The 25,052-nt window shown below is 53.8% G+C and overlaps 1 protein-coding gene across 4 annotated transcripts in view; it reads left to right on the forward strand.

Moving 5' to 3' along the window:
• Positions 1-25,052, forward strand: part of ATP2B4 (ATPase plasma membrane Ca2+ transporting 4) — a 97,188-nt gene that overhangs the window by 37,036 nt on the left and 35,100 nt on the right. For all 4 annotated transcript variants that reach the window (XM_045015293.1, XM_045015294.1, XM_045015291.1 and 1 more), the window contains exons 2-5: positions 9,159-9,748; positions 20,566-20,763; positions 23,425-23,682; positions 24,417-24,542. In XM_045015293.1, the coding sequence (XP_044871228.1) occupies positions 9,553-9,748; positions 20,566-20,763; positions 23,425-23,682; positions 24,417-24,542 (778 nt within the window). In that variant the 5' untranslated portion in view covers positions 9,159-9,552. The remainder of the gene's footprint in view (positions 1-9,158; positions 9,749-20,565; positions 20,764-23,424; positions 23,683-24,416; positions 24,543-25,052) is intronic.

Here is a 25,052-nt window from a genome sequence, read left to right on the forward strand (position 1 = left end):
CTTTTTTTTTTTTTGGTATTTATTCCTCTCCCCTTCCTGAATCGCTTCTGCGGAGGTGAGTCAGCCCTGCAGCCCTGCGCTCAGAGCCAGCCCGGTGGTGAGTGTTAATTAAAGGAGGTGTGAGTAGAGCTCACGCTGCATGAAGTGGCCCTGATTCCCATGCCCCCCAACTGGGTTCATTTACCCAGGGTGCTTTTGGGCACCAGTTTGTTCTCTCAATGGGCCTTTTTTTTTCTTGTGCCCCTCTGTGAGCATCTTTCCCCGCTTTGGATCTCTTTCTCCTTCCTCCTCCTTCGTTCTTGGCTGAGCTCCGCTCTCCCCGGCTGTGGTCCTGTAGCGATGTTAAGAGCTGGGCTTTTAAAGATTTTTTTTTTTAAATCTTAAACCCCAAACTGGGACACTTTTTTTCCATTTGGTGGCATAAATAGCATCCTGTGACAAAGCTTTACATTGAGTTTGCCATAGCAACCTACAGCAAAGCCAGTGTTTATAACACCCTGTCACCATGGCTGGAGAAAACAAGCAGCTGCTGCCAGAGCAGGCTGGGGTGACTCTCTCCAGTAAAAGGGGGCGGGGGCGTCCACCACGAGGCGCTTCCGGTGCTGGAGCTGAGTTCCTCTACAGGGCCCTGACATCAGGGCTATTGTGGGCTCATGCAGTAATCCAGCTGTGGGCACATCGAAACGTGCCAGGCAGCTGCCTCGCTGAGTGGAAGGGACGGGGGTCCCAATGCCGCATGGACCTGGTCTTTCTCACTGACTTTGTTCCTTTAACTTCCTTGTAGGAGTAAGAGGAGCAAATGGTTTCATAGAAGCACTTGGTTTCATAGAAGCCAGCCTGTTACTCCCAGGAGAAACTTGGGGAAGGTTGAAATTGGGCTCTGAAGGCAGCAGCCTGGTTCATTTTTAAGTGGGGCATGATCCTTCCTTGCTTCACCAGCCCTTCTGTCCTCGAAGCAGCGAGCTCGATCCTGATCTCCCAGCAGCACAACGTGGGAGAAAGGCCATTTGACACCAGGATCAGGCCCATTCTTCCTCCCTTGGATCCCGAATCACAGCTTTGATATCTGTCCACAGGTGGGGAAATACCCAGAGGGACTCAGAATCTGAGCTGATGAGATGCTATTTAATCTTGGAACTCAGAGTGCGGGAGGTCAGGGAGGGGGGTGATAGGGATGGAAATTCGAATTCCTATCCTCTTCCCCATTGAGGAGTGAACCATGGAGATGGCTGGGCAGTGAGCCTGTATACCGCCCGCTACACACTCCTGTCCGACGCTGAAGTGACTAATCAACTGTGCTTGATCTCTAGACCCACGATCTCTGCCTGGCTGGGTCTGCTTTAATCGCCTTGGTCTCTGGGAAAGATCATCCCTATCTATGTAATCTGGCTAGAAGCTTACGCTGCACTCAAGGCTGTAGCATCGGAACACCTTCTGCTAGTTGCTGGGCATGGGCCTGTGCCAAGACAGGGCGCCTTCCCAGCATGGAGAGCCAGGATTGGCAAGGCAAGGCCACCTAGGGGGAGAAGGGGAAAAAAAGCAAAACCAAGGTAATTGGGACCCTCTCTCAGATGTGCAGCGTCCACTGCCTGTGGGTGTGTCCACGCTGAGCCCTGCAGGCTGATCCCAGCATTTCTCCAGACCTTGGTGTCTCCACCCTGACAAATAAGTTGTGTGCATCTTTCTCCTTAGTCGTGAAAGGGCAGTAGGTAGGGTGGTCAGAGCTCAACAGCTTGTTCCTGACTTCCCTCTTCTCCACCCCCCCCCCCCCAAGAGCATCTTGCTTCCTTGAGAGCAAAGAGAAACTGCCAGCTCCAGGAGATGGCCTAGTAATTCCCTCAGCCAGGGCCAGAATCCATTTTGGGACTTACAAGTACCTGTGAGCATCCCAGGCAAGCCATGTTGGCTGAAGTATTGGCTGTGAGCAAGGGAACCCTCTCCCCGAGTGACACTCTGGGGGAGATACAGGGAAATGCTGGCCTGGACCATTGTCTCGGAAGACAATGCTGCGTACAACCCTTTCCAAAGACCCCAGGAGAGGACAGAGTTGTGCTGGGATCTGCAGACCTGGAGCCCAGGACAGGGAGCCAACAACTTTTTTTGTTTTTAGACCATCTTTATCAAAAGGAGTCAGTGGCTTTTGGATGCCTGCATCTTTTTAGGTGCCCAGCTTTGGACCTCTCCAGCCTGAGCAGCCGCTGCTTCAGTCCAGCCCCAGGCCAATCATCCACCCCATGCTGGCCACTGATCGCCGCCGTCCCAGATCTGGGAGCTAGGCCCTTCTTCCCCCCACAGGGGACATAGGTCTGCATGAGGAGTGAAGCCTCTAGTAGGGGCATGGGGAGCTACACCAAAGTGTCTGAGCTGTGGAGAGAGGCAAATAAAACACTGTCCTGTAATTGCAGGCCACAGAGAGCCCTGTCTAGAGGGGAGGGGGGAAATGCTCCCCCCCCCCCTCCGACAGGTACTTACTGGATGTTAAGTCTGGGCCTGACTGTTTTAGAGAGGAGAACTTCTCTGGCTGCCCACACCAGCCTCACACCCTCATCTGCTCCTGCCCAGGTGTCACTTCCCTTTCTCTCACATGGGAATGCCCTGCATTCCTAGGAAGAGGTCTGGGCCCCAGATCCCACTGGCCATTCTGGGATGGTCCCTCCAGTGGAGAGATGGTGCTTAGATGCCATCAGCTGCGCCTCTGCCCGCTTGCCTCTTGCTTTTCCGCCCCTGGGAGGGACGCCCTGTCTCCCTGATGCCAGTAAGCGTCTTCTCCCTCTGCCAGGCTGGAGGTGTAATGCAGCCGTTTATTATTCCGGGCAGGTTTGTCTGCAGCACTGCATCAGCTCCATCATTCCTCATCAGCCGCTCCCTCCTCCTCCTGCTCCTGCCAGCTTCTCTCTCTCTCTGTTCCACACCCCCACACTCCCTCCCTCCGTACACACTTCCCTGCCTCCCTCCCTCTCTCCTTTCTCACTTGGCTACACACCGCCTGTGACTGTGCTGGGGAGGGCGATGGGATGGGAATGATTGGGGTGCGGCTGGGGGCAGGAGTCTGCTGAGAAGGGGGTTTAGTGGGGATGGAGAGGGGGCTGTGTATGTATCTTTGTATGTATACATGACAATGATTTTTAGGGGGACCCAATCTCACCCTCCCCTGGATCCTGTTCCCTTCAACCCAGGTGTAGAAAGGAAGGAGCCTGCTGCTGTGCTGGCCTCTCCGGTCAGCAGACCCCATGCTCCTCTCTCTCCCCCCCCCCCTTATTCTCCTTCCCCCCTTTGAAAGGATCCGTTTGGCTTTAAATCTCCATCTCCCATTTTTTGATGCCTCTGCAGCGGGCCGCATAAACCCCAGCCTTGCCAGTGGGGCTGTGGCCCAGCTGCCAGCCCTACATTACATCCACTGGGTGTCTGCCCAGCCAGCACCCACCCTTCCTCAGCTTACCCGACCGTGAAATGTTTCCACGCTTCTGCCCTATCCCTGCCCCTGCGCTTGCAGATGTGGCTGGGCTGGGGCGTGATCAGGTGCAGAGATGGGTTCAAAGGCCGTGACCCTGCTCCACCAGAGGGTATCGAGGCCAGTTTAATGCAGAGGCGTTTTAGCGTAGGCCTCCTGGGGCCTATTCCCTAGTCTCCTCTTGACATCCAGAAAGCCTTCACTTGCCATACCCCTCTGCTAAACAGATCCCCTTCTGGAGGACACCTCCTCCAACCCCCTCTTCTTTCCTAGCCCCAGCCCAGGGCACGTAGCCCTGGAGAGCTGGATTTAAAGCTTGCTTATGATGGTGAATTCAAGGGAGTTGTTTACATTCACTTGCCAGGATGACAGTTGGTCTGTGGCTTATCACAAGGCAGCACCGGTGGCTGTTTCTGCTCAGCAGGACTGGACTAGCAGGGAACTGGGGCCAAGAGGCACTGGCGTGGCTGGACAGGGTGGTGCAGGGGGAGACACAAGAAGGCAATAGCAGAGGGGAGCAGCAGGTCGGGAGTGAGGCGTGTTGGCAGAACTGTATAGAGGAAGCGCAGGGCAGGAAGGAGGGGATTGCTGGTCATGGGAGGCATGCTGGTGGTGCTGATGCAGAGGGTGGGAGATGGATCCTTTTTCCCTAGGGCTCGCCACATGTGGCTATTGCAAAATGATGACAGTGGATTCATCAGAATCCAGACTCTGGGTCTCACCCAACCCCCAGAGCTCTGGGACAGTTGAATCCCAGGTCTCGGGCCTGTCCAGCTCAGAGACCCACTGGTTGAACAACCACCTCTTGATGGACCCACCCCTAATCCTACCTGAATCGGGGGACAGATGTGCTAGGAGCCCTCTGATACCAATGAAGACTCACCTGTTGGGGACTTTCCTCACTTCCTTTGGGCTATTGAGGGGTCAGTTGGGGAACAGAATCCCTGCCCCTCTTGTCCACCCCATGCTTCACATGACCCGTACTAGGTGGAAGGATGCAGCCTTGTGCAGTGGCGTCTCTGCACTTGGCTGCCAGCAGCTGAGCGTTCGGGCTGTTTGCAGCCTTCTTCTGGTCTTCCCCACTGCCTTTCCCTCCCACTGTCGCTCTCCACCTTACTCTCCCTTCCGAGGGAGGGACCCTGGGAAAGTCCAGCTTCCCTCTTTGGTGCCTAGAGGCTCTGGAAACTAATTAGGAGAGTTAGGGACAGTCGGCTGAATAATGCCAGAGTCATTAGATGCTTGTTAGAGCGCTGCTCTTGGAGCTTTCCTCGGGCTTTCCTCCTTCGTTCCTTGGCCACGGTGGGGCTGGAAGGAGATTCAGGAGGGTCACCCCGCCCCATGGGGTTCTTTCTGGCCCTGGCAGGGGCTCTGGGGCCATTTGTCTGGCTCCACAGAGCACCCTAAGCAGGTACATTTAGTAGTTCCCAGCGTTAATATTTAACGCCCGAGAGGGGACTGGCTGGATTGGGCCTTTGACATGTAAATTGCCTGGAATGACATGGCTAGGTGGGTGTTACCTTAGTGTCCTCTGATCTGCTGTCTGCATGGTTGGGGCAAACCTGCTGTGGTGGTCTTTCCACTCCCCCCATTAGGGTGAACCTGACATACGTAAGAGTGTCACTGGGGCAGTGTGAAGCTGTAGTCCTCATGGGTCAAAGTGTGCCCAGGCTGAGCTTGCACCTGGACTCCCAAATGAGGGGGTGGCAGTCCTTAAAGGAGACTGAAAACTGCTTTTGATCCATCCCGGCTACACCTGGATGCACAGTGGGAGCATATTTCCTGGGCATGCCTCGGGTCTGTCCTTCCCAGCTAAGAGTCCCGGCTGAGCTCAGGGCCCCAGTGTTGCAGGCATGGTACATGCACCTCGTCCCTGCCCTGGAGAGCTTGCAGTCAAAGTAGAGCTGACAAAAAAGATTTGGGGAGGGGGGGAACAGGACTTGCCTAAGGTCACCCAGCAGGTCTGTGGCGGAGCCAGGTCTCCTGACTCCCAGTTCGGTGCCCTACCCTCTAGGACCACGGTTCCACTCCACTGGGCAGCAGTGCAGAGTAGAGCCGTCTGAGTGTAAGCAGACTCTTTCCTCCCCCGGGAATCTGGTTTGGTTTTTTTTCTTTTCTCTTCTCTTCTCTTTTCTCTCTCCTCCACCCCGCCCCGCCCCCCCCCCCCCCAAAAAAAAACCTCCCAAGAGGAATCCCTGGTGCTCCAGTTCGGAGGAGGAAGGGAATCTGGGGAGATAATGATAGGTGCCCTGCAGGCTCCTCCGGGGTAATTATGGATTCTGCAATTCCAGGATTAATTAGCTGCCTTTCTCTTAACCTCTTAGCTCTTTTCAGAAGATGTTATTTGCTATGAAAGGGAAAAAAATAGGAAAAATAATCCCCCCTACCCCAACACGCTATTAATCAGCAGGGGTCTGTTTAATTGGATCTGCCATCACGTACCTCCTCCCGCAGGGAGCTTTAACGCCCTTAAATGATAGATGAGTAACGGCTCCACTAGAGAGGCTCCTGCATGCCTGCGTGGGGTGGGGGTTGGCAAAGCTACTAGATGGATGGACAGATGCGCTTTCTTCTATAGCACCAAGCCATGACCTAGAGTTGCTCCCTCGTCCCATACCAATGACCTACTGCAGGGCTTCCTTAAGGGGTCTTTTGTTTTAAGGCTGGGAGGAGGCAGACTCTACATCCCTGAGGTTGGCCTACTTTTTTAAGGGGGACCCTGCAAAGTAATAACGGCCTATTGGAGTTCCTTCCTCTAAACAAGCAATTTGTTGGTCATCCATGTGTGTCCAGGGCCCAGCACAGTGGGGCTGTGGTCCCTGATTCATGGTAGCACCTAGAGTCCCCGGTCAGGGATCAGAGCCCTGTTCTGGGAACTGTTCAGGCAGGGATCACAAAGACCATCCCTGCCTCAAAGAATCTACAGTGAAAAGTCTAGATTCCGCACGCTGTTCTGCTTGGCTGGACCCCATGGGTGCTGAGATCCACCTGTATGGGACAGCGTGTGGGATTGGGACCTTGGCTTATTAAAAAGATTCAAAAGGAGGATGAACAAACAAGAGGAGGTGTGGTAGCAGTGAAAGGAGCAGGGGTTTCCTGGAAAACAGTAGCTACAGGTCCCCACTTCCCCATGTGCTGCTTGGGTCTGCTCTGGGTGTCTTGCTCAGCCTGGGTGGTTGTGACACTAACTTGATTGGCTGGCTTCCCTTTTAGTCTCTGTCCCTGGTTCTCCTGCACTAACATGATGCTGCCTGTGTTTCTGGGAATGCCCCAGGGTGACCTTGTTCTCACAAAGGCATCTCTTGAAGACACTTCTGCCCTGTCACATCTGACATCTGTAGCAACTCTTAAAATTCCCTTCAGAGGCTAAATTTGCGGGCACACAGACGGCATCTGTCAGGTTCTCTGCCCCAAGTGAGGAGAGCATTTCTCTCCATATCTGTCTCTCTCCTGCCTTATTGCATGCTGATTCCATATCTTTAGCCACCAGCCCAGAGTCTTCTCTTATCCTGTTTCCTTATCTCTAATCTCCACAGCCCAGTCTGTCCCTGTTTTCCCTGAAAGTAGCTGAGTTATGCAGGGGGATGGGTGGAGTCATGACAACACCCCACTCTCTGGCCTAGCGGGATGTTTTTTCTGAGAATGCAGCTTGGATCATGTGAGTCTTTGCCTCCGGGGTTTGGTTCCGTGGGATCTCTGCCGTCCTATTGCTTATGGAGGGAGTTGGCGCATCAGAGGGACTGAGACTTTCCATGTTGCATTCAGAGAGAAGGGAAGGGGATGGGGTGAACAATTCCAACAGTGAACAGTTCCTAGCAGCATACCCTGCCCTAGTCCCTCCTTCCCAATTTGCCCATCTACATCCTTGTGCTTCTAGTGACCCCCGCCCCTCCCCCCCCTTAGGTAGAGTGTTTATCTAATTGTGTTGCATTCATACCCAAAGGCTCCATAGGAAGAGTCTCTGCCCCTGCCCCTCAGAGCTTACGGTTTAAGAAACAGGGTGCGTCAAATGACTGTGGTAGGTAGGCTGCTGTGAGCTTCCTGGTCTCCCCAGTCCAGCTTCAGGACAGATGCAACCCTGAAGAAATCCCAAATGGCGGTTGAGATAAGTCCGTGCTGTGCATGCATTTTCAGGGTCAGTGAAATTGAGCAGACTGCAGTCCTGAGTCCAAGCACTAAAGAAGGCACAGGTTCTCTTGGGCTGTGGGTAGAGAGAGCCCCCTCTAGCAATCTGGGGAGGGGGACACCCTCAGGTGTTCAATTCCCCAACCCCTTCCTTGCCAGCTGCTTCCGCTCTTGGAGATGGCAGGGAAAGCATGGGGGCCCCAAATGTTTGGAATCCAATTGGTGTATGATGTTCCATCCCAGCATTTCCCTAGAATGGTTGCAGGTGAGTGGTGTTTAGCTGACCAACACTAGAGCCAAGGGGAAGGAGGATTTCCTCCTCCTGAGTGAGGAGGAGAAGAAACTGAAGTGGATTTCTCTGCCCATCTGGAATGGGCTCTTGAATCCTCCCCAGTTTTAATATTTCACGCTCCGTCACCCTTCCTGCTTCAGGGAACCCACTGAGACTTGCTCTGGAATTCTCCCTTCCATGCAGGATACAGCTGGAGCTGACTCTAACTCAGCTGTCATCTGCACGTGGGGCTTCATTGCTGAATAAGTCATAGTATTTCTCTCCTTCTCGTTGCCCCATTCTAGGTAATGGTAATAGAGCTAGTAATCCTTGTACAGATGGGGAAACTCAGGCAAAGAAGCCAAATGGATGTAGTCTAAAAATCTGTCTGTATTTAAATGTTTGGGGTTTTTTTACCCATGTTAACTGATAATCCACTCAATAACTTAAAAACAAGGCCTTTTAAGCTCCAATTTATTTGTCCACATTTATGTTTGTTTACATCTTTAGCTTTGTCTCCCTTCCAGACGGAGGAGAGATCAGTGGAGTCATTTTCACATTTTATGTATAGTCAGTTTCACAGCCAGATTCTCAGGGCGTCCCTGGCATTGCAGAGGGGTGTGTAAGAGACAGCTGTTTTCCACTGGAAGTCTCTGTTTTTAAAACAAATGAATGGAAATATTTCTCTTCCTCTCTGCGTTGGGCCAGACAGCTGTGGATGGAGCAGAGCGTCACCTGGGTCCTCTTCCTGCCTCTGACTCAACTGGCAAGTCACTTGTTCTGGGGGCCCTCAATCTTCCCTGCTGGGTAGTTAGGCCAGTGATGCTGATGCACTTTGAAACGCTTTGAGATCGAGAGATGAAGGACCAGATCGTCAGCTAGCATTTAGCAGCATAGTTTTGTTGAGGTCAGTGGAGCTTAGATTTTAAGCTCCTGGTGGTGAAGAGACTCTCTTGTTCTGTATTTGTACAGCACCTAGTGCCATGGGGTTGTGGGTCATGACAGGCTCCTATGCTCCCCAGTAATACAAATAATAGACCCATTTCTGCTAGCTAACAGTCCAGCTTGAAAAGGACTGTGTACTAGTGCTAAAGTGGGCATGTCCCTTTAAGATCCTGCCCTAAAACAGGGTAGAGGTGGGATTAGAACCTGGGGGTTCCTGGCTCCAGTGCTCATTCCTAGACCTTGCTGCATCCCAGTATTTCTTGCATAGGTGCATCCTTAGCACCGTGGCTCTCGGTCCCCCATTCCATGGCACATGCGTCTCGGCCCTCTTGCTAATGACAGTATTTTTGTTTTAAATCTGTCTTGCAGCTCCTGTTGCCGCTGGTATCCAGGGAACCCTCCTCCTTCTCCAAGAGATACACACTGGTTGTTGCTAAGGTCGCTTCCACGGTAACATGCACATCCTGTTTACACCTTTATCTGGAGAAGTTGGGCTCAGCTAGTCACGCCAGCTTCACCTGGGAAGCTGTAGAAGGAAGCACCCACTTCCCCTTCCCTACTTCTGGCACCTCCGCTAGGATTCTCCTCTCTCTGTCGAGGCCCCGCCATCCAGTCCTCTCCGGGGCTGTGGAGCTAAGGCAGCTGCTAGGAGCTGCCAAGGACCGTCTGTGTCCCTGTTGGGACTTCCAGGGGCGGGAGGTGAACAAATAGGAGCCAGCGTTTTTCCGCACACGTCTGTTGTGACTCACGCTATTTTGGCAACATGACGAACAACGCTGCTGACCACCATCCTGGGAATTCGGTTGCCGAGGGCAGCCATGAAGGGGATTTCGGCTGCTCCCTGGTCGACCTGCGGACCCTCATGGAGCTTCGGAGTGGCGAGGCTGTCGCAAGGATAAATGACATGTACGGGGGTGTGCAGAACATCTGCAAGAGGCTGAAGACGTCGCCGGTAGAAGGTAAGGGGCTGGGCTGGCCCAGGCAGGTTAGCAGAGAGGGACTGAAACGGGAGCTGGTTCTCCCAAGCTCCCGTGTGCTCTGGAGGATCAGAGGGGAACCGTTCCTGATCTTGCCTGTCATTGGTCAGTGATGGGTTAGAATTTGCAGTCTTGTTAGGCCTAAGCCTGTAAATTGGAGGCCATAGGCCTATACTCCCCATGTAGTTGCGTGGCTCGGTAGTTGTGAGCATCCATCAGATTACGGTAAGTACCTAAGTGGCCCAATCCGAGATCAGGGCCCCATTGTGTTGAGTGCTGGCCATACGCTAAGTGAGAGACAGTCTCTGCCCCAAAGAGTTTACAGTCTAATTAGACGCTACAGCCCAAAGAAGTAGTAGTATCCCCATTTTGCAGCTGGAGGGGGCTGAGGCACAATGATCAAATGACTGACTTGGGAGTAGAGCCCAGATTTCAAGAGGCCCAGCCTTAACCCCAAGACTATCCATTCACATTCTCCCTACAGCCTCCGGCTCCCTTGTCTTTGCCGGGTCCCCAAAGTGGGGCGCAGACTCCAAACCTGAGGGAATGGACGAAGGGTTGAGTACTTCAGGAAGTGTTAAAAGCTGTGGGATTCCTTTCCGCAGCTGGCCTGGTGCCCGTGAGCTTTGCTCTAGCGTTTCTGCCGTTCAATAATTGATGGCGCTAACAGCGGGATAACGCTGGGGCAGTATGGGATGGCGGTGAAGGAGAGTTTAAAGGTAGGTTAGGAACTCAGCAGCCACGTCCAGCTACTAGCCAGACAGCTGTGACTCTAGCTGGGCTTGTCACATGTCCTTGCAAAGCTCGCACACTAGTGTCCTGAACAGCTGTGTATGTAACCAACTGTTCCCCAGAGGCAGACGCTTACAGGGGATGCTTCTAATTTGGACACACCCATTCACCAATTCTCCGGGCTCCTAAAAGGCCTCATAAGATCTACATGTAAAACCAAGTAACCCCTGGGTGGGGATGCTCCCCCAACAGCCATGCTGACCAGGTTGCTGCCTGAGCCCCCACAGAACGCTTCCCAACAGAAATGTGGTCCTTGCAGTGTTAGAAAGTCATGCCGGGGGGGCTGATGATGAGTCTAGTCGGCCTCACAGGCCAGGTTTATGTTTACTGGAGTGTGGCACTCCATAATTTATTTTTTATTTCCCTAGCCCCAAACTCTTTTTTGCAATCTAGGCTTGGAGGAGGCAGGATAGCTTCAATGCATGCTGGGAAGCTGGTGGCCCTAACAGAGAAAAGGGAGGAAAAGACAAGGAAAGTGCCTTTTTAACACCAATGAAGTGTGTTGGGCAAGGATTCCTAGAAGGGAAGCTAATGCTAAAGCGGTAGGGACTGGGCTGGCTGAGTAGGCTTGGCCATTGCCTACGGTAGGCAGAGGGGATCGGCGCGGATGGCAGCTGCATTAGCAAGGGCAAGACTCTGAAATCAGGCGTTTTTTCTTCGCTTTGAGAACTTGTTATTCTTAGCTCCTTCATGTTGTGGTGTAAGTGCTGGATTAGCATATTTCACAGCTGTGCCTGGGAACGGGAAGGTGTGGTGGGGAGAAGGGAAGACAACACAAGATGTAATGGGGAGGGAGGGGGAAGGAGACGTCCTGTTTGGAAATGCCAAATTTAGATCCCAAAGGAATGTGTTTCCCATGCCCAGCGGGGAACGCACATGCATGGTGGGGTGGGGAGTTACACCCCAGGTGCTGCGCCGTGCTCTTATTTCTGTTTGCAGAGAAGAGAGCTGAAAGGCAGCTGTCCTAATTCCCCCAGTCTCTTTGCCTGTTGACTCTCCCTTGTTTCCAGACCTGCATGTCCCTCCATCCCACACAGCCCCAGTGTTGCTCTCACTTGGGTTTATTTCCATCCGTCGCTCCCGTCGCCCGGTGCTGAGGTTACAGCGAACGCTGAAGGCTGGAGTGCTGCATCCCGCCGTCTTTCCGAGTTGCCTGCTTTTTCCTGGGATCCTCCCATGTGGCCCCTTTTTCTGTTGTCTCACTTTTGGATCTTGACAGGTTGAGAAAAAATTTTCGTCATTGTTGCCTGTGACAGAAGATTTTGAGGTGATCGATGGCCCTGATGCAAGAGGCATGTCCTCGGGGCTACGGAAGACAGCATAGCCAGCAGCATGGAAATGATGTCATTTCCCTCTGCATCCCAGTAAAGCTCATGCGTGCATTCCATGAGAGAGCCTGTGCACAGCTTGATTCATCCAGATAATGTCACCACGGGGACTGGCTAGGGAAACAACCAGCAGGTCAGAGAGCCTGCAGGCCCAGGGTAAATAGCCCAGCGTGATATATTTAGTAGATGGCAATGCTCTCTGCACAGAGAAGTACAGCCCTGGGTGAAGGGAATGGACTCCCCTCACTGGCAGCTTAGTGAAGCCAGCATTTTCAGCAGTTGCTGCTGATTTGGGGGAACCTCAGTACTTGAGAGCCCAGCCTGAGACGCCTATTCAGGAGGTGCTGAGCACCCATGGTGCCAGTTGAAGTTGATGGGAGCTGCAGGTGCTCGCACCTGTGAAAATCCAGCCCGAGGTGTGTCATGTTGGCTCCTGATTGTAGGTTGAGATGGATTCCTGATGGGTCCTCCAGCATGGCTGGGGATCAGTCTATTAAAGTGTAAGTCCCTGCCCCAAAGAGCTCTCTCTTGTACAGCACCTAGCACCATGGGGTCTGGTTCGTGACTAGGGTCTTAGGCACTACTGTACTATAAACCATTAATAACGGGGGAGCACGGAGTGTTTTGGTTTTTGTTTTTTTTTTAAACTCCGCCTATGGAGTGTCTTTTATACACACATACACACACACACACAAGTTACTGGGGCTACTGCCTAGATCTAGCAGTTCCTCATCCCTTTTTTAAGTAGATACAGGCTAACCAGTGTTCAGGACCCACCTCCATTAGCCAATCCCTTTTATTAAGTGGTCCATAAAGCAACCCCATGGTTCGCCTGCTGAGTGCAAAGAGGTGGTGGTGGTGAATGTGGTTTTTATATGGCAGTGACACCCAGAGGCCCCAGTCAGCCATGGGCACCATCCTGCTAGATCCTGCACAAACTGAGGGGAAGTCATGATTGGTCTGTGACTCATTTGTCCTGGCCATTGGTGGTTGTGTCAGATGGGTTCCTCTGACCGTACACATTCAGCCCAGCTCTGTGGAGTCCTGTGCCCCATGCCCGTGCAAGCCCCAGGGTAGAGCTTGGAGGGAAGCTTGAACTTGCTTCCCAGGAGCCAAGACCCTTTGCGTGTTGGTCAAGTTCAGTTCCATGCTCTGCAGGTGGCCCCTGTTTTTGTCCTGGGCTGAGCCAACGCTTTGGTTCCGAACCGCCCACCCTTGAACCTTCTCTCCCCCACAGCTTGGGGCCCATCTCTCATATCAGCAGGATGCAGGGATGAGGCTGGGTTCGACCGTGGTTAGACCTGCCAGCCACTTTTGGACCAAATCTTCTCTGAAACTTTATTCCGCCCATCGTTTTTCATCTCTTGTGGCAGCCCCTGTGTGTCTGACTTTTGTTGGGATCAGAAGAGCGTAATGACTGAGAGGCTGTTCTTGGATCCGCCCAGTCCAGAGGGACTCTGGCCTGGAATAGCAGGGGGAGCAGCGGATCAGGACAGAGCTGCAGCAGCAAGAGTGGGATGGGGGTCTCAGGACCGGGTAGCCCAGATTGCCGCAGGTCAGGATGGAGGTGCAGTGACAGAGCTGTATGGAAGCCCTAGGATTAACACGGAAACATCCTCTTAAGTTCAGAGGAAGCTACAGAATCTATTTTGCCGATATAATTTGTCCCCTGGGACCTTCTGCCTTGACGTATTAAAATATAGGAGCCCTCTGCGGGCAACTTCTAGTATTGCTGAATTCCGGCTTGGCTGCCGGGGAATGTACACGTCCAGGGTGTCTCACTGCCTGCACTACATCTCCTGCTCTTCCCTGCATTGCAACAGAAGGTGCTTTTGGGCAGGGACTTCGTCCGTGTGTGCTAAATCTTGTCAACAAATTGTTAGCGGCAAAGGCCATATTCGCATCTCAAGGCATCTACAGCCAAGTCCAGTCTCCCTAAATGTTGAATCATGGGGTTCAGCAAGAGGGTGTTCACCAGTGAGACTCTCCTAGGGTGTCTAGATTGCCTGGGTCAATCTAGGGTGCTTTATTCGACACTAGAGTCCAGCTCCTGTCCCCTCTCTATGAACTCCATCTCAGGAGGAGCATTGAGGATTCTCCACACACTGCTCTCTGTTGGAATTGTTGCATTTTGAAGCTTGAGCTTCATGGCTCAGAATGGCCTCTTCCCAAGAGCTCGCTGCTAAGTTTGTGTATCCCAAAGCATTCCATGACTTCTTGGGCCAGGTGGATATTTAGAGAGGCCCTGATGGACTGTGTGGTTGGGAGCTAGAGAACCAGAGGGTCTGTCTATCCAGCAGCCTCCATGAAAGATCCCCTGTACAGTCATGACAGCTCTCTTCTCTGCCACAAGGGACACTGGCAGGGGAATCGTTCTGTGCTGTGGAGTGTAATTTGGCTGTGTCTGTGCCATGTGGGGGCCCACTCCATCCAGGCTTGTGACCCCTGCCTCCTGCTAAGTCATCTCTGCAAACTGGCCCCTCTGTGTTTAAGCCAAGGAGGGCTCTGGCCAGCTCTTGCTCATGGTGGGACCTGAGTCAACCACCCGGTGACTGTCAGGGGATGTGGAGGATATGGCGCATTGGTGCCAGGAGGGGATGGTAAGGAGGTCCCTGCTGCCAGGCGATGAAGAATGTCCCCTGTGGCAATGAGTGGATTGCTCCTGAGCTCCTAGCTGCTTCAGTCCTCTGCCCCTAGCTGCTTCAGTCCTCTGCCCCTTTGGGTATTATCTCATAGGCATGTAGACTACTGTTCCTCAGCTGGCCAACGGCTGTGGCATTAACCCTCTGCTCTGTGAGTTTGGAGCGAGGCTGGTTTGTGGTGGCGAGGGAGGTGGGGTGGGAAAGGGAGCTGTACGCGGCAGTTGTTGCCCTAAGCAAAGGCTTGTTCTCTGAGTCAGTTTGACGGGAGTTTCTCTCACTTTCCTATCTCCCCTGGGGGATGAGAGTGTCAGCAAATCCAGCCTTGGCTCACTCGTTGGCAATAACCGCACCAGAGTCCCCTTTTCCTCCCCTGGTTCACTCTCTCCCTCCTCCGGCCTGCAGAGCTAGCATGCAGAGTCCAGCGCATAATCAGGGATCTCTGGGCTCAAGGCTGGCTTAGCCAGCCAGTCACCTCGCCCCAGCGTCCATAGAAGAGGCAAATTTTCCCGCTGACAATACAAAATAAAAGAACCCAGTGGGGCATGGGGAACAGCAGAGGCAAGCCATGAGAGAGACCTTTCCAGTGCCCAAGGATTGCAGCAGCGAGAGCACAGGGAGAGGTAAAGAGCCAGGGCCGGGCACCTGACTAGTTTTCTGTGTATGTGAACGAACCTGGAGAAGGAGAGCCACATCCAGTCAGGAGAAGAGTGGAAATGGGATGCTGCATGCTGGGGGGGAGAGATTGCCGTTTGGGTCCCCCTCTGCGATAGTCTCAGTGCTCTTTTACTCCTGCCAGAGGCCATGTCTACACTAGAGCCCTGTACTGGTATAGCTACACTGGTATGCTATACCGGCAAAGCACTCCTAGCATGCATGCAGCAATCCCAGCGTAGCTGTGCCTTGTTTCGGTGTAGCAACCACCTCGTGAACAAAACAAGATACCTCGGTGAAAGAGCAGCTTTGCCAATATAGCTGCACCTACGCTAAGGGCTTCTGCCAGCACAGCTTTGCCAGTTGGGGGTCTCACATCTTTACATCGCTGGCCGGCAGATCTATGGTGGCTAGAGTCCACTGGCTCCTCAGGCCTCTAACCCATTCCCCTGTCCACCCAAACCTATTCATGATTGGCTGCTGCTAGTCCTTGCCTTCCTCCCTGACCATGAGACAATGGCCACAGTTGACTTGATGCACAAAGTGGCAGGTGCGTTATTTTCAAACCTCTTTTCCAGTCTGTAACTCTTCTCACACACCCCACCCGCCATTAACCCTTTCTTTCCTTTACTTCCTACTTTAACCAGCAAACGTCCTGGGGATTGCAATGGCCTATAAGAGTCTATCACTTTTTTTAATCTATAATTGTTCTTGTGTCTAGAGGTCCCTGCTGAGATCAGGGCCTCATTGTGCTCAGTGCTGTACGTACAGGGTAAGATTGAAAATCAACGGCAGTTGAATGCCTAACCCTATTTCAGAGGCTTTTGAAAACCCTAACAGACGTTCCTGAGGTCGCATGTGGCATCTGCAATAGAGCAGGGAGTTGAGCTCTGATCTTCTAAACCCCTGGCCAGTGCCTTAATCCGAAGACTAGTCTTCCTCCTCCACAGCCCAGAGTCTTGCACAATTCCAGCAATGGCACCATAATAAACTTGGGAGCTTGCAGAGTGCTGCAGCCCTGGAATGTCAGAGGGGGCTGTGGAGATCTCGGATGGTTTGGCTAATTTCAAGACCGCAGGTGACCCTGTCACCGGCTCATCATGGCACGGATGCTCCCACTTTCCTGTGGGCCCCCAACTCCAGGCACTCTGAGGCTCTACTTTTCCCCAGGACTGTGGTGAATTGGTCCCCTTTGGAAGGGGAAAGGGTGTGACAGTGCCTGCTGGCAGGAGAAGGACTAGTGGAATGAGATTAGAGGGTGACTGTGAAGAAAAAAATATTGTAAGTGGGGGAGAAGGAACAGGGCAGAGCAAGAGGGTGGGGATGGTTTGTGAGGAGACGGGCGGCTGGTGTGTATGTGTGAGCAGCAAGTTCCCTGCCAGGGCAGGGGCAAAGCAGTTAAAGTGAATGTGGGGGAGTCTGCACTGATTGGATTCTGGGCTGGCACAGCCTGTGGCGATCACCTGCTGTGGCCCAAAGGGGGTCTGCTTGAGGGTAGAGGGAGAGCAGATCTGCTGGCATAGGCATAACTGGGGAGACAAACCTGACCCACGGTCCATGTTTGTGCTAGCAGTTGAGGGGAACAGTTAGGGGAACTTGTGGAGTGGGGACATGGGGGCTCTCTGCCCCTGGCATGCAGCTGGGTCTGGGGAGGGGGCAGCAGACCTGGGCTGTGAGGTGCTCTCTCTCTCCCTGTGGCAGAAAGTCTGTGTGTTTGAGGGGTGGGGGTGGCAGGCGGCAGGTCCAGGTGGGGAAGGTGCAGGGCCGAGTTGTGGGGTGGCAGAGCACAATCTAGGGTGTGGGGGCCCAGCCTGTGAGGCTCTGGGGGGAGAGCTTCAGGGCTGAGTTGTGGGGTGCATTCTGTCACTCTGGTACAGAGCCAGTGTACATTTGGGGCTGTGGGGCTCACCCCCCTCCCTATGGCACAGAGCTGGGTGTGCCAGTGGGGCTGCAGCTGTCCTTGTTCTCTGACTCCATGTGCCTGGCATTCCTCCCTTCCCCCACGTGCTGGGAAGCGTGCGCTCACCCTCCCCTCCCAGTCCCTGGGCCATGACACCGCATGAGTCAAACCACCCCATTATTTTCCGTCTGGTCCAGAGACTTTGGGTGGGGCTCATTCCCAGGCAGGCTTGTAGGGACACCCGGGCTGACTTCACTGACCGGCTTTCCTCTCCCTGGATCCTGCCGCCATGCACCTCCGTCTCCCTTCAGACTGCGTGGTGCCAGCCAGCCTGTGATAGGAGGGGGGCCTTGTCTACCCTCTGCTCTCCACACCTCCAGCCCCCTGCCTCTGCCAGGGCTGCTCCCTCCCTGGCCCCCCTCCCCCCGATCTCCTGCGGGTGGCTGCAGCTGGGTAGAAGGGGAGGATTTTGTTCTCCTCCTCTCCCCAGTGGAAGCACCCGGGGCTCAGCCGGCTCAAGGAGGGGGAAACCCCCTCAAGTGACAGGGAAGTCAGTCTCCAGCTAGAGGGTCTGGCAGGGTTTCCAGGCTGCCCCAGCCCTGGCCCACATGTGGAGGGGAGAGACAGTCCAAGTGGCTACAGTTCAGAGCACAGCTCCGAGTCTGACCTCCCCTGCCTGGTGCATCTCGGGAGTTGGCAGGAACCTAGCTGGGGCACCCTTAAGGTGGAAAATGCAGGGCTCTGAGCTTTTTAAGGTGGAGCTGGTGAGGAAGCAGGGGGTTATTGGCTGATTTCATTTAAGTCCACCCCAACGTAATGCTGGTTAAAGGGGCTGGGTTGACAGCCCCCAGGAGACAATTCCTGTGTGTCGCAACAGGGCGGAGATGGCTTTGTGGTGAAGGCACCGGACTGGGGCTTGAGGACTGGGCTCAACTCCTAGTTATGCCCCAGACTTTTCTGTGCAACCTTGGGCAAGTCACATCCCCTCTCTGGGCCTCAGTTCCACATCTGTAAAAGGGCGGGGGGAGGGGTAACGCCCCCTTTCCCAGATATGGACCTGGGGCCCAGCGCGGGATGTGACTTGCCTCACTGCCCAGCTGAGGGCACACCCATTAATGGCTGGAGCGGAGGGGACCATGTGCTGCAATGACAGGGGCCACATGAGCACCTTGATTTATAAGCAGTGGCGCGTGGCCAGCAGGGCCTTGACCATGGGGGTTGGGGGCAGCCCCATGCATCTGACTGTCTCTTGTTAACCCTTCTTCCCCACCCCCCTTACTGCCAAAAAATCCGCATGGCAAAGGGGGCGAGAGGGAGAGGTTTCGTTGTGATGGACTTGCACCAGTATTAGACTCGTGGAAGCAGCAGCTGGGCTCTGGAGGTCTCTCCCCAAGCCCATGTTTTCCCTACAGCATCAGCCCAGCAACATCCCCCTGCCAATGGGGCTGAATCTACAGGTCCAGCCCTGGCATGAAGAAGCACCCATTACTCTCCCTGTCTGTGTGGCTTTCTGCGCTAACTCTTGATTTCCCTCCTATGTCACAGTCCTTTTTTGGAGTCTTGGAGGGGGGGACTGCAGGTGGAAGGGATGGGGAGGGTCTCCTACTTGATCTGGCCCACAAATCCTAATCTGACTCTGCCAGCTTCCCATTGGAAAGATCTTAGAGCTGGAAAAGCCCTAGGACGTCCTGGAAGAACTGGGTGTAGTTGATTGTGCGAGGCTGGGGAAATCAGGAATGATGCCTTGGATTCTCTGCCACCTTGCCTGGGAGCTGGATGCAGCACAGATCTGGTTGTCTGAGGCTTTGTGGGTGGTACCTGCTGCCCACATGCTAGGCAGAAGACTGATTCCTCCTGAAGGCCTGGGGCTGCAGAGAGCTCTGGCAGCCGCTGCCTCTCCTGTGAGCTGGAGAGAGATACTGAAGCAGGCAGCTCTGATTCCACACCTGTTATAAATGCCAGATTCACAGCTAATTTGATGCAAGGTGTAAACAAGCCAGTGAGCACCAGCTGGCATTCATTGGCCCGTGAGGGGTTTGCTAGGTGGAGGCTGTGTCGGAAAGGTGGTGAGAATCGCTACCTTTGCTTTGTTGATCCGAGTTAGTGTGTCCCTTGTTCCCTCTGGCTCTCACCCTTCTTTGTATGATACCTGGGCCCAGCTGAATGTCTCTGAGGGTACGTCTACACTTGAAAGACCCACCTGTGCTACTGAGTCTGAGCCCAGGTCTGGTGATAGCCATGTAGACATTGGGGCTCAGGCTGGAGCCTGGGCTCTGAAACTCTCCCCCTCGCTGGGTTACAGAGCCCGGGCTCCAGCCTGATCCTGAACGTCTACACTGATGTCTTTAGCCCTGCAGCCCAGTCCCCGCGACCCTGTCAACTGCCCCAAGCTCTGACACTCAGCACTGCGGGTGTTTCTCCACAGTGTAGATGTACTTGTAGGGACACCCCAGCTCACGTGGTGTCACACCTGCGACTCGCCCAGTTTGCCTCATTCTCTCCTGTCCCTTTGCTGACCAGTCACACACTTGCCCTAGCAGGCTGATCTGGGTTGGTGGGGGAACCCCAACTGGGAACCAGAGTAAAGCCACCCACTGGTCTAATAACCCACTCCATCCACTGGTCTAATAACCCACTCCACCCACTGATGGGCCCCTGTAGTGTCGGGGGTAATTGAGAGCATAGCAGGGGCTCCCAGGTTTCCGTCTTGCTGCATCATTCAAGGGAAATCAACCACCTGGCCCCAGCTGGGCTCACTTTTCTCCGAGGGCAGCTCTGGCCCTTGTAACCTCATTGCAAATCAGTGCCGTTTGGTATGGGTGGAGGAAGCTTGCCTGCTTCTGCGCTGGAGCCTGATCTCGCCAGGGCCTGAGCGCCCTCTGCTGTAGAGGCCCAGCCAGAAAAGCACATGCATGGGAGTAAACGAGAATAAGAAGCAGTACGGTCTAGTGGATGGGATATTAGGAGACCTGAGTGACTTTGGGCAAGACACTTCCCTGCTCAGTGCCTCAGTTTCCCCTCCCACCATCTGTCTGTTTTATCTGTGTAGGTTGTGAGCTCTCTGGGACAGGGTCTGTCTGTACAGCGCCTGACACAATGGGGCATCTTGGCTCTGCTGTGATCTAAATAAAAGCAGCAAAGAATCCTGTGGCACCTTATAGACTAACAGACGTTTTGGAGCATGAGCTTTCGTGGGTGAATACCCACTTCGTCGGATGCAAGTGAATACCCACTTGCATCCGACGAAGTGGGTATTCACCCACGAAAGCTCATGCTCCAAAACGTCTGTTAGTCTATAAGGTGCCACAGGATTCTTTGCTGCTTTTACAGATCCAGACTAACACGGCTACCTCTCTGATACCTGTGATCTAAATAACACTGAAGGGAGTGCTGGAGAACAAATGTACCCAGGGATATCAGCTGCAGGGATGGGGATGGCAGGGTGACTTTCCTCTCCTCACCTCTCCTTCTTGCCTTCCTCTCCAGGCTTATCTGGGAACCCAGCAGATCTGGAGAAGCGGAGGCAGGTCTTTGGCCAGAACTTCATCCCGCCCAAAAAGGCCAAGACCTTCCTGCAGTTAGTCTGGGAGGCGCTTCAGGACGTCACGCTGATCATCTTGGAAATCGCAGCCATAATCTCCCTGGGCCTGTCATTCTATCACCCCCCGGGCGGTGACAGCGAATGTGAGTGCCCCACGGCCTTGGAGGGTGGGAGGGTAGGGGCAGTGTCTCCTGGAACGTTCGCTCAGAACTGGCATGGAAGGGGTTGGTCATGCCAGGAGCAGCACCATCATATCCCCCGGGTTGTATCATGTGTGTTCTGGAAAAGGCTCTCTGGTCGCTGCTTTAGGCTTCCTCTTTAGGATCAATCCTCAGCTGGTGTGACCCTGGAGTTCCACCAGCTTCATGGCACTATCTGGATTTGCACCGGCTGGGGATTTCGCCCAATGCCTTCAATGGAACTCTTTGGCTTTGCACTAGTTGGGGATCTGGGGCCTCATTTTCCCCCTTCCCCCCACTCCTGCCCCGGCACACACGTTACCTGATTGACTAGTAAGCAGATTTTCCCTAGCTGAGTTCCCTAACATACAGCTGACATCACTGTGTTTTCCTGCCCGTTTCCTCGCCAGCACACCTCTCCCACAGTACAGCTAGATTCTACAGTGCTGGTTGTAGGGTGACCAGATGTCCCGATTTTATAGGGACAGTCCTGATATTTGGGGCTTTTTCTTATATAGGCTCCTATTACCCCTCAATGGGTAAGAGTCCCATTAACCTTGAATGGGCTTTGAGTCAGGCCCATAGACAAAAAGGGCTAGTTCCTATGTCCAGACCACATTCCAGCTCTGTTAATTCTCTGCCCCTTGCAGTTTCAGGGAGATACAGGATTCACTTACTGCAACACCGCTTAGAACAGGGCCCTGATAAACACCTTCGAGGCTCCACCTCAGAAACAGCTGCATCTGAGGGATGGGGGAGTCAGGATTCCTGTTAATAGTGTACTGGAGAGTGCTTTGGGATTGTTTGGGCTTAAAAGGCACTATACAGAAAGATACAAAAGCCATCTTCCGAGTGCCCATTGTCCCTGCGAGGAGAAGTCAGTGGCACGATCCTGGCGCTAAGGGATGCTGTGGGTTGGACGTGCGACCCTAGGCTGTGGTGTGGGGGGTTTGGAAGCCAGTACTTTTCCTGCAAGCTAGAAAATGGAGCTGAGTTTTCATCCTATGGAACCCTTCAGTAGAGGAGGGGAAACTGCAGCATGTCTCGTACCCTGTGCGTCTCCGCATCAGCTTATGGATTGAAATGAATCAGAACTCTAAACACAAGGAAGCCAGGCGGGCTTGACAGGATGGGCTGAGAAAGGCGGGCGGGGGAAGGGGGGAGAAATTCTGCTCTTGGCCAGAGATAGCAAAATAATCCCGATTAGAGGCCCCAAGAGAGAAACAGCTCCCTGACCAGGGGCGACAGGCTGAAGAGGGGCTGAAGAGCAGAGGGGCGGTTTGAGTGACATGCTGATCAGGGCTTGGTCTGCACCCCTGGTGTGTGGGTAGCTAGATAAATGGAGGCAGGCCTTCACTGGTGTGACGGCAGCATGCAGGGTCCAGCTGGTCAAAATCCTGCCTTTTCTATGACCCCATCTGACACCCATCCAACTCAGTGGGAGTCATTCCATTGCCTCTGATAGGAGTTGGAGCAGGCTCCTTGCAGCCAATACGTGATGCTTCAGAGGAAAGTGAGTCCCCAACCTGTGATCCTGGCTATGCAGCGCTGTATGCCTAGAACAAGGGAGGAAGGTTCTCAGGACCTGTCATGTATCCATACTGGTGTGCTTATAGATGTGTGTGTGAAAGCTCTGTCTGCCACCAAGATACCAAGCACCCACCTATGTGTTTATTAGTAGGCTTAGAAATACTTGAGTGATGGTCTGTAAATCCTGACCATACCAGATCCCTGTGTACATGCATAAACCATAGCTAAGATAAAAGCACCCCCATCCCCTTAACCTCCTGATCCTAGTGCATGATCATTTATATTTTGTGTTCGCATTGGTGGTCATCCTGCTGTATGCTCAGCCCCTGGGATACCTACCATGAAGCAGGCTATACGGGGTCGATCGTAGCTGTCATGAGAGAGAGACACGTTTCCCACAGGCTGATCTCATGCCAGAGTGTATAATCTAGCACCTGTGATCCAGGAATCTAAGTCCTTTGCCAGAGGCATAATCAAGACTTGGCAGTGTCCCTGTCAGGTGGGCTGAGAGGTGTGGTCTGGCCATGTGACTCAATTCCAGCTCCGATGCGGTGCCCCTTTGTGGTTTTGGAGGTGGATGGGCAAGGCACTTCGCCTCTCTGAGCCTCTGTAAATTGGGGCCTTAATCTGTGAGGATTAATTGGTTACGGGTTGCAAAGTTCTCTGCAAGGGCCCAGTGATGGGGCTTGCTTAGTTTTTATTGGCTGCTGTTTTGTTTCTTAGATGGTGGCTGTTTTGAAGTATTAAATTGGGATAACAATTGAGGAAAGCGAGACACAGAAATGACTCATTCCCAAAGTCACACCTAGAGAGGGCATGTGAGAACCGTGAAAAGAACCCTGGTGTCCTGATTCCCAGGCTCCTGCTCTGTTAGCCCAGCCTCTGCCAAAATATGCAGAAATGGCTGGATGGGCAGTGTGCCCATGGGGGAAGAGAGAGACCAGAGGGAGTGACTTGTGGGAGAAAGGGACAGGGAGCATCTGTGCGTATGTGGGCCTTCCAGGTCTTTTGCTGTGCAACACGCTGACAGATACACCAAGATCTCTTTTATGTGACTGAATTTTCCTCTTCTCTGTGCTTCCTGCCGCCCGGCAGTGTGTGGCCAAGCAGCGGCGGGCGCGGAGGATGAGGGGGAGGCGCAGGCTGGCTGGATCGAGGGGGCAGCCATTCTCTTCTCGGTGATCATCGTGGTGCTGGTGACGGCCTTCAACGACTGGAGCAAGGAGAAGCAGTTCCGGGGCCTCCAGAGCCGGATCGAGCAGGAGCAGAAGTTCACGGTCATCCGCAAGGGGCAGGTGATCCAGATCCCTGTGGCCGAGATTGTGGTGGGGGACATTGCGCAGATCAAATACGGTGAGTGGTGGGAGGGGAGCCAGCCCACAAAGAGTTGACCTGGTCAGTTCAGGCACTCCTACCCCCTTCTGTGCCTGTCTCACACCTTGCCCCATCCTTCCTTGAGTCGGCTCAGTCATGGAGCTGCCCGCAGCAGAAACTCAGCCGCCGGCTGCCTTCTTTGCTGAACGTCGGCCTGTTCCCCACTTTCTCCCAGCATGCCTCAGGCCTGACCTTATAGGGGCTGGTGTCCGTGGAGGATAATGTCGCTAGCTCCACTCTCCCTGCCAGCTTTCACCCTGGGCTCCTCATGCGCAGAGGCAGCGGTTGGTGCTAAGTTGAGCTCTGTGAAGTGCCTCATGCTGTAGCCACTTCCCCAGCAGGGACTCTCACCGAATTGCTTTTGCTCAGGGTCATGCTTTCATTGCACTGAAAAAAAATGTTTCTCCTGTCAGCCATCTTCTCCCCCCGCGTCCCTTTGCTGTCCATCACCCACCACTGGGAGTTCGTCTCCACAGATACGCTGCAAGGAGTGATTTGGACAGGCAGCATGGTGCTTTCTTGTATGGTTTTGGTTTGTTTGTTTTCCCCCTCACCGTTCTGCCACAGCTTAGCCATGCCTTGGGATTCTGGGTAATCTCCCTGGCATCAGGAATTCTTCAGGCCTTGCCTCCCCAGCCGCAGACTGAGAAAATGGCAGGACGAGCTTTGTGTCGGGCACAGACGGGCCTGTAACGTGTTCCCTCCTCTCTCAGGTGATCTGCTGCCCTCGGATGGGATCCTGATCCAAGGCAATGATCTGAAGATCGACGAGAGCTCTCTGACTGGGGAATCGGATCACGTCAAGAAATCAGTGGATAAAGACCCCATGATGCTTTCCGGTGAGGCCACCAGACGTGACCTGTGACCCAAGCCCTCCGCGCTAGGGCTGGACACCCCAGCCAGCTGCCCAGCCTCTGGCTGCTTTGGGGTTCGGCAGGATTCATGTTGAGACGACCCAGTGCTGGTACCCTCCCAGTGCCAGCACATGTTAGACCAGGTTCTGCGTGCCCATCCCTGGAGCATGGGCAGCAGGAGATGGTTAGATCTCCTCTTCTGCCCGTTTGTGGTCCTAGCACAGCATAGAGTGGCCCCTCAGCTACTGAACAGACCAAGAATGGTCTTTGTGGATGACCAGCCTTGGAGGGTGAATCCCCTTCCAGAGCAGGGGCGGCATGGGCATGGGCAGCAGCAGAGCAAGCTTCCATTGCCCATTGCTCCCTGCCAGCCTGCTTCAGCCCTGTCCTGGAGGGGTTTCTGTAGTGTGGAGGCATGCAGCTACTATGTGGGTTGGGGCCAGTATAAGAATCTAGCTAGACTGACCATTGTGATGGCAATGCCTGTCCCAGGGG

This window comes from Mauremys mutica, chromosome 4, assembly GCF_020497125.1.
Source record: "Mauremys mutica isolate MM-2020 ecotype Southern chromosome 4, ASM2049712v1, whole genome shotgun sequence".
Classification (NCBI taxonomy): domain Eukaryota; kingdom Metazoa; phylum Chordata; order Testudines; family Geoemydidae; genus Mauremys; species Mauremys mutica.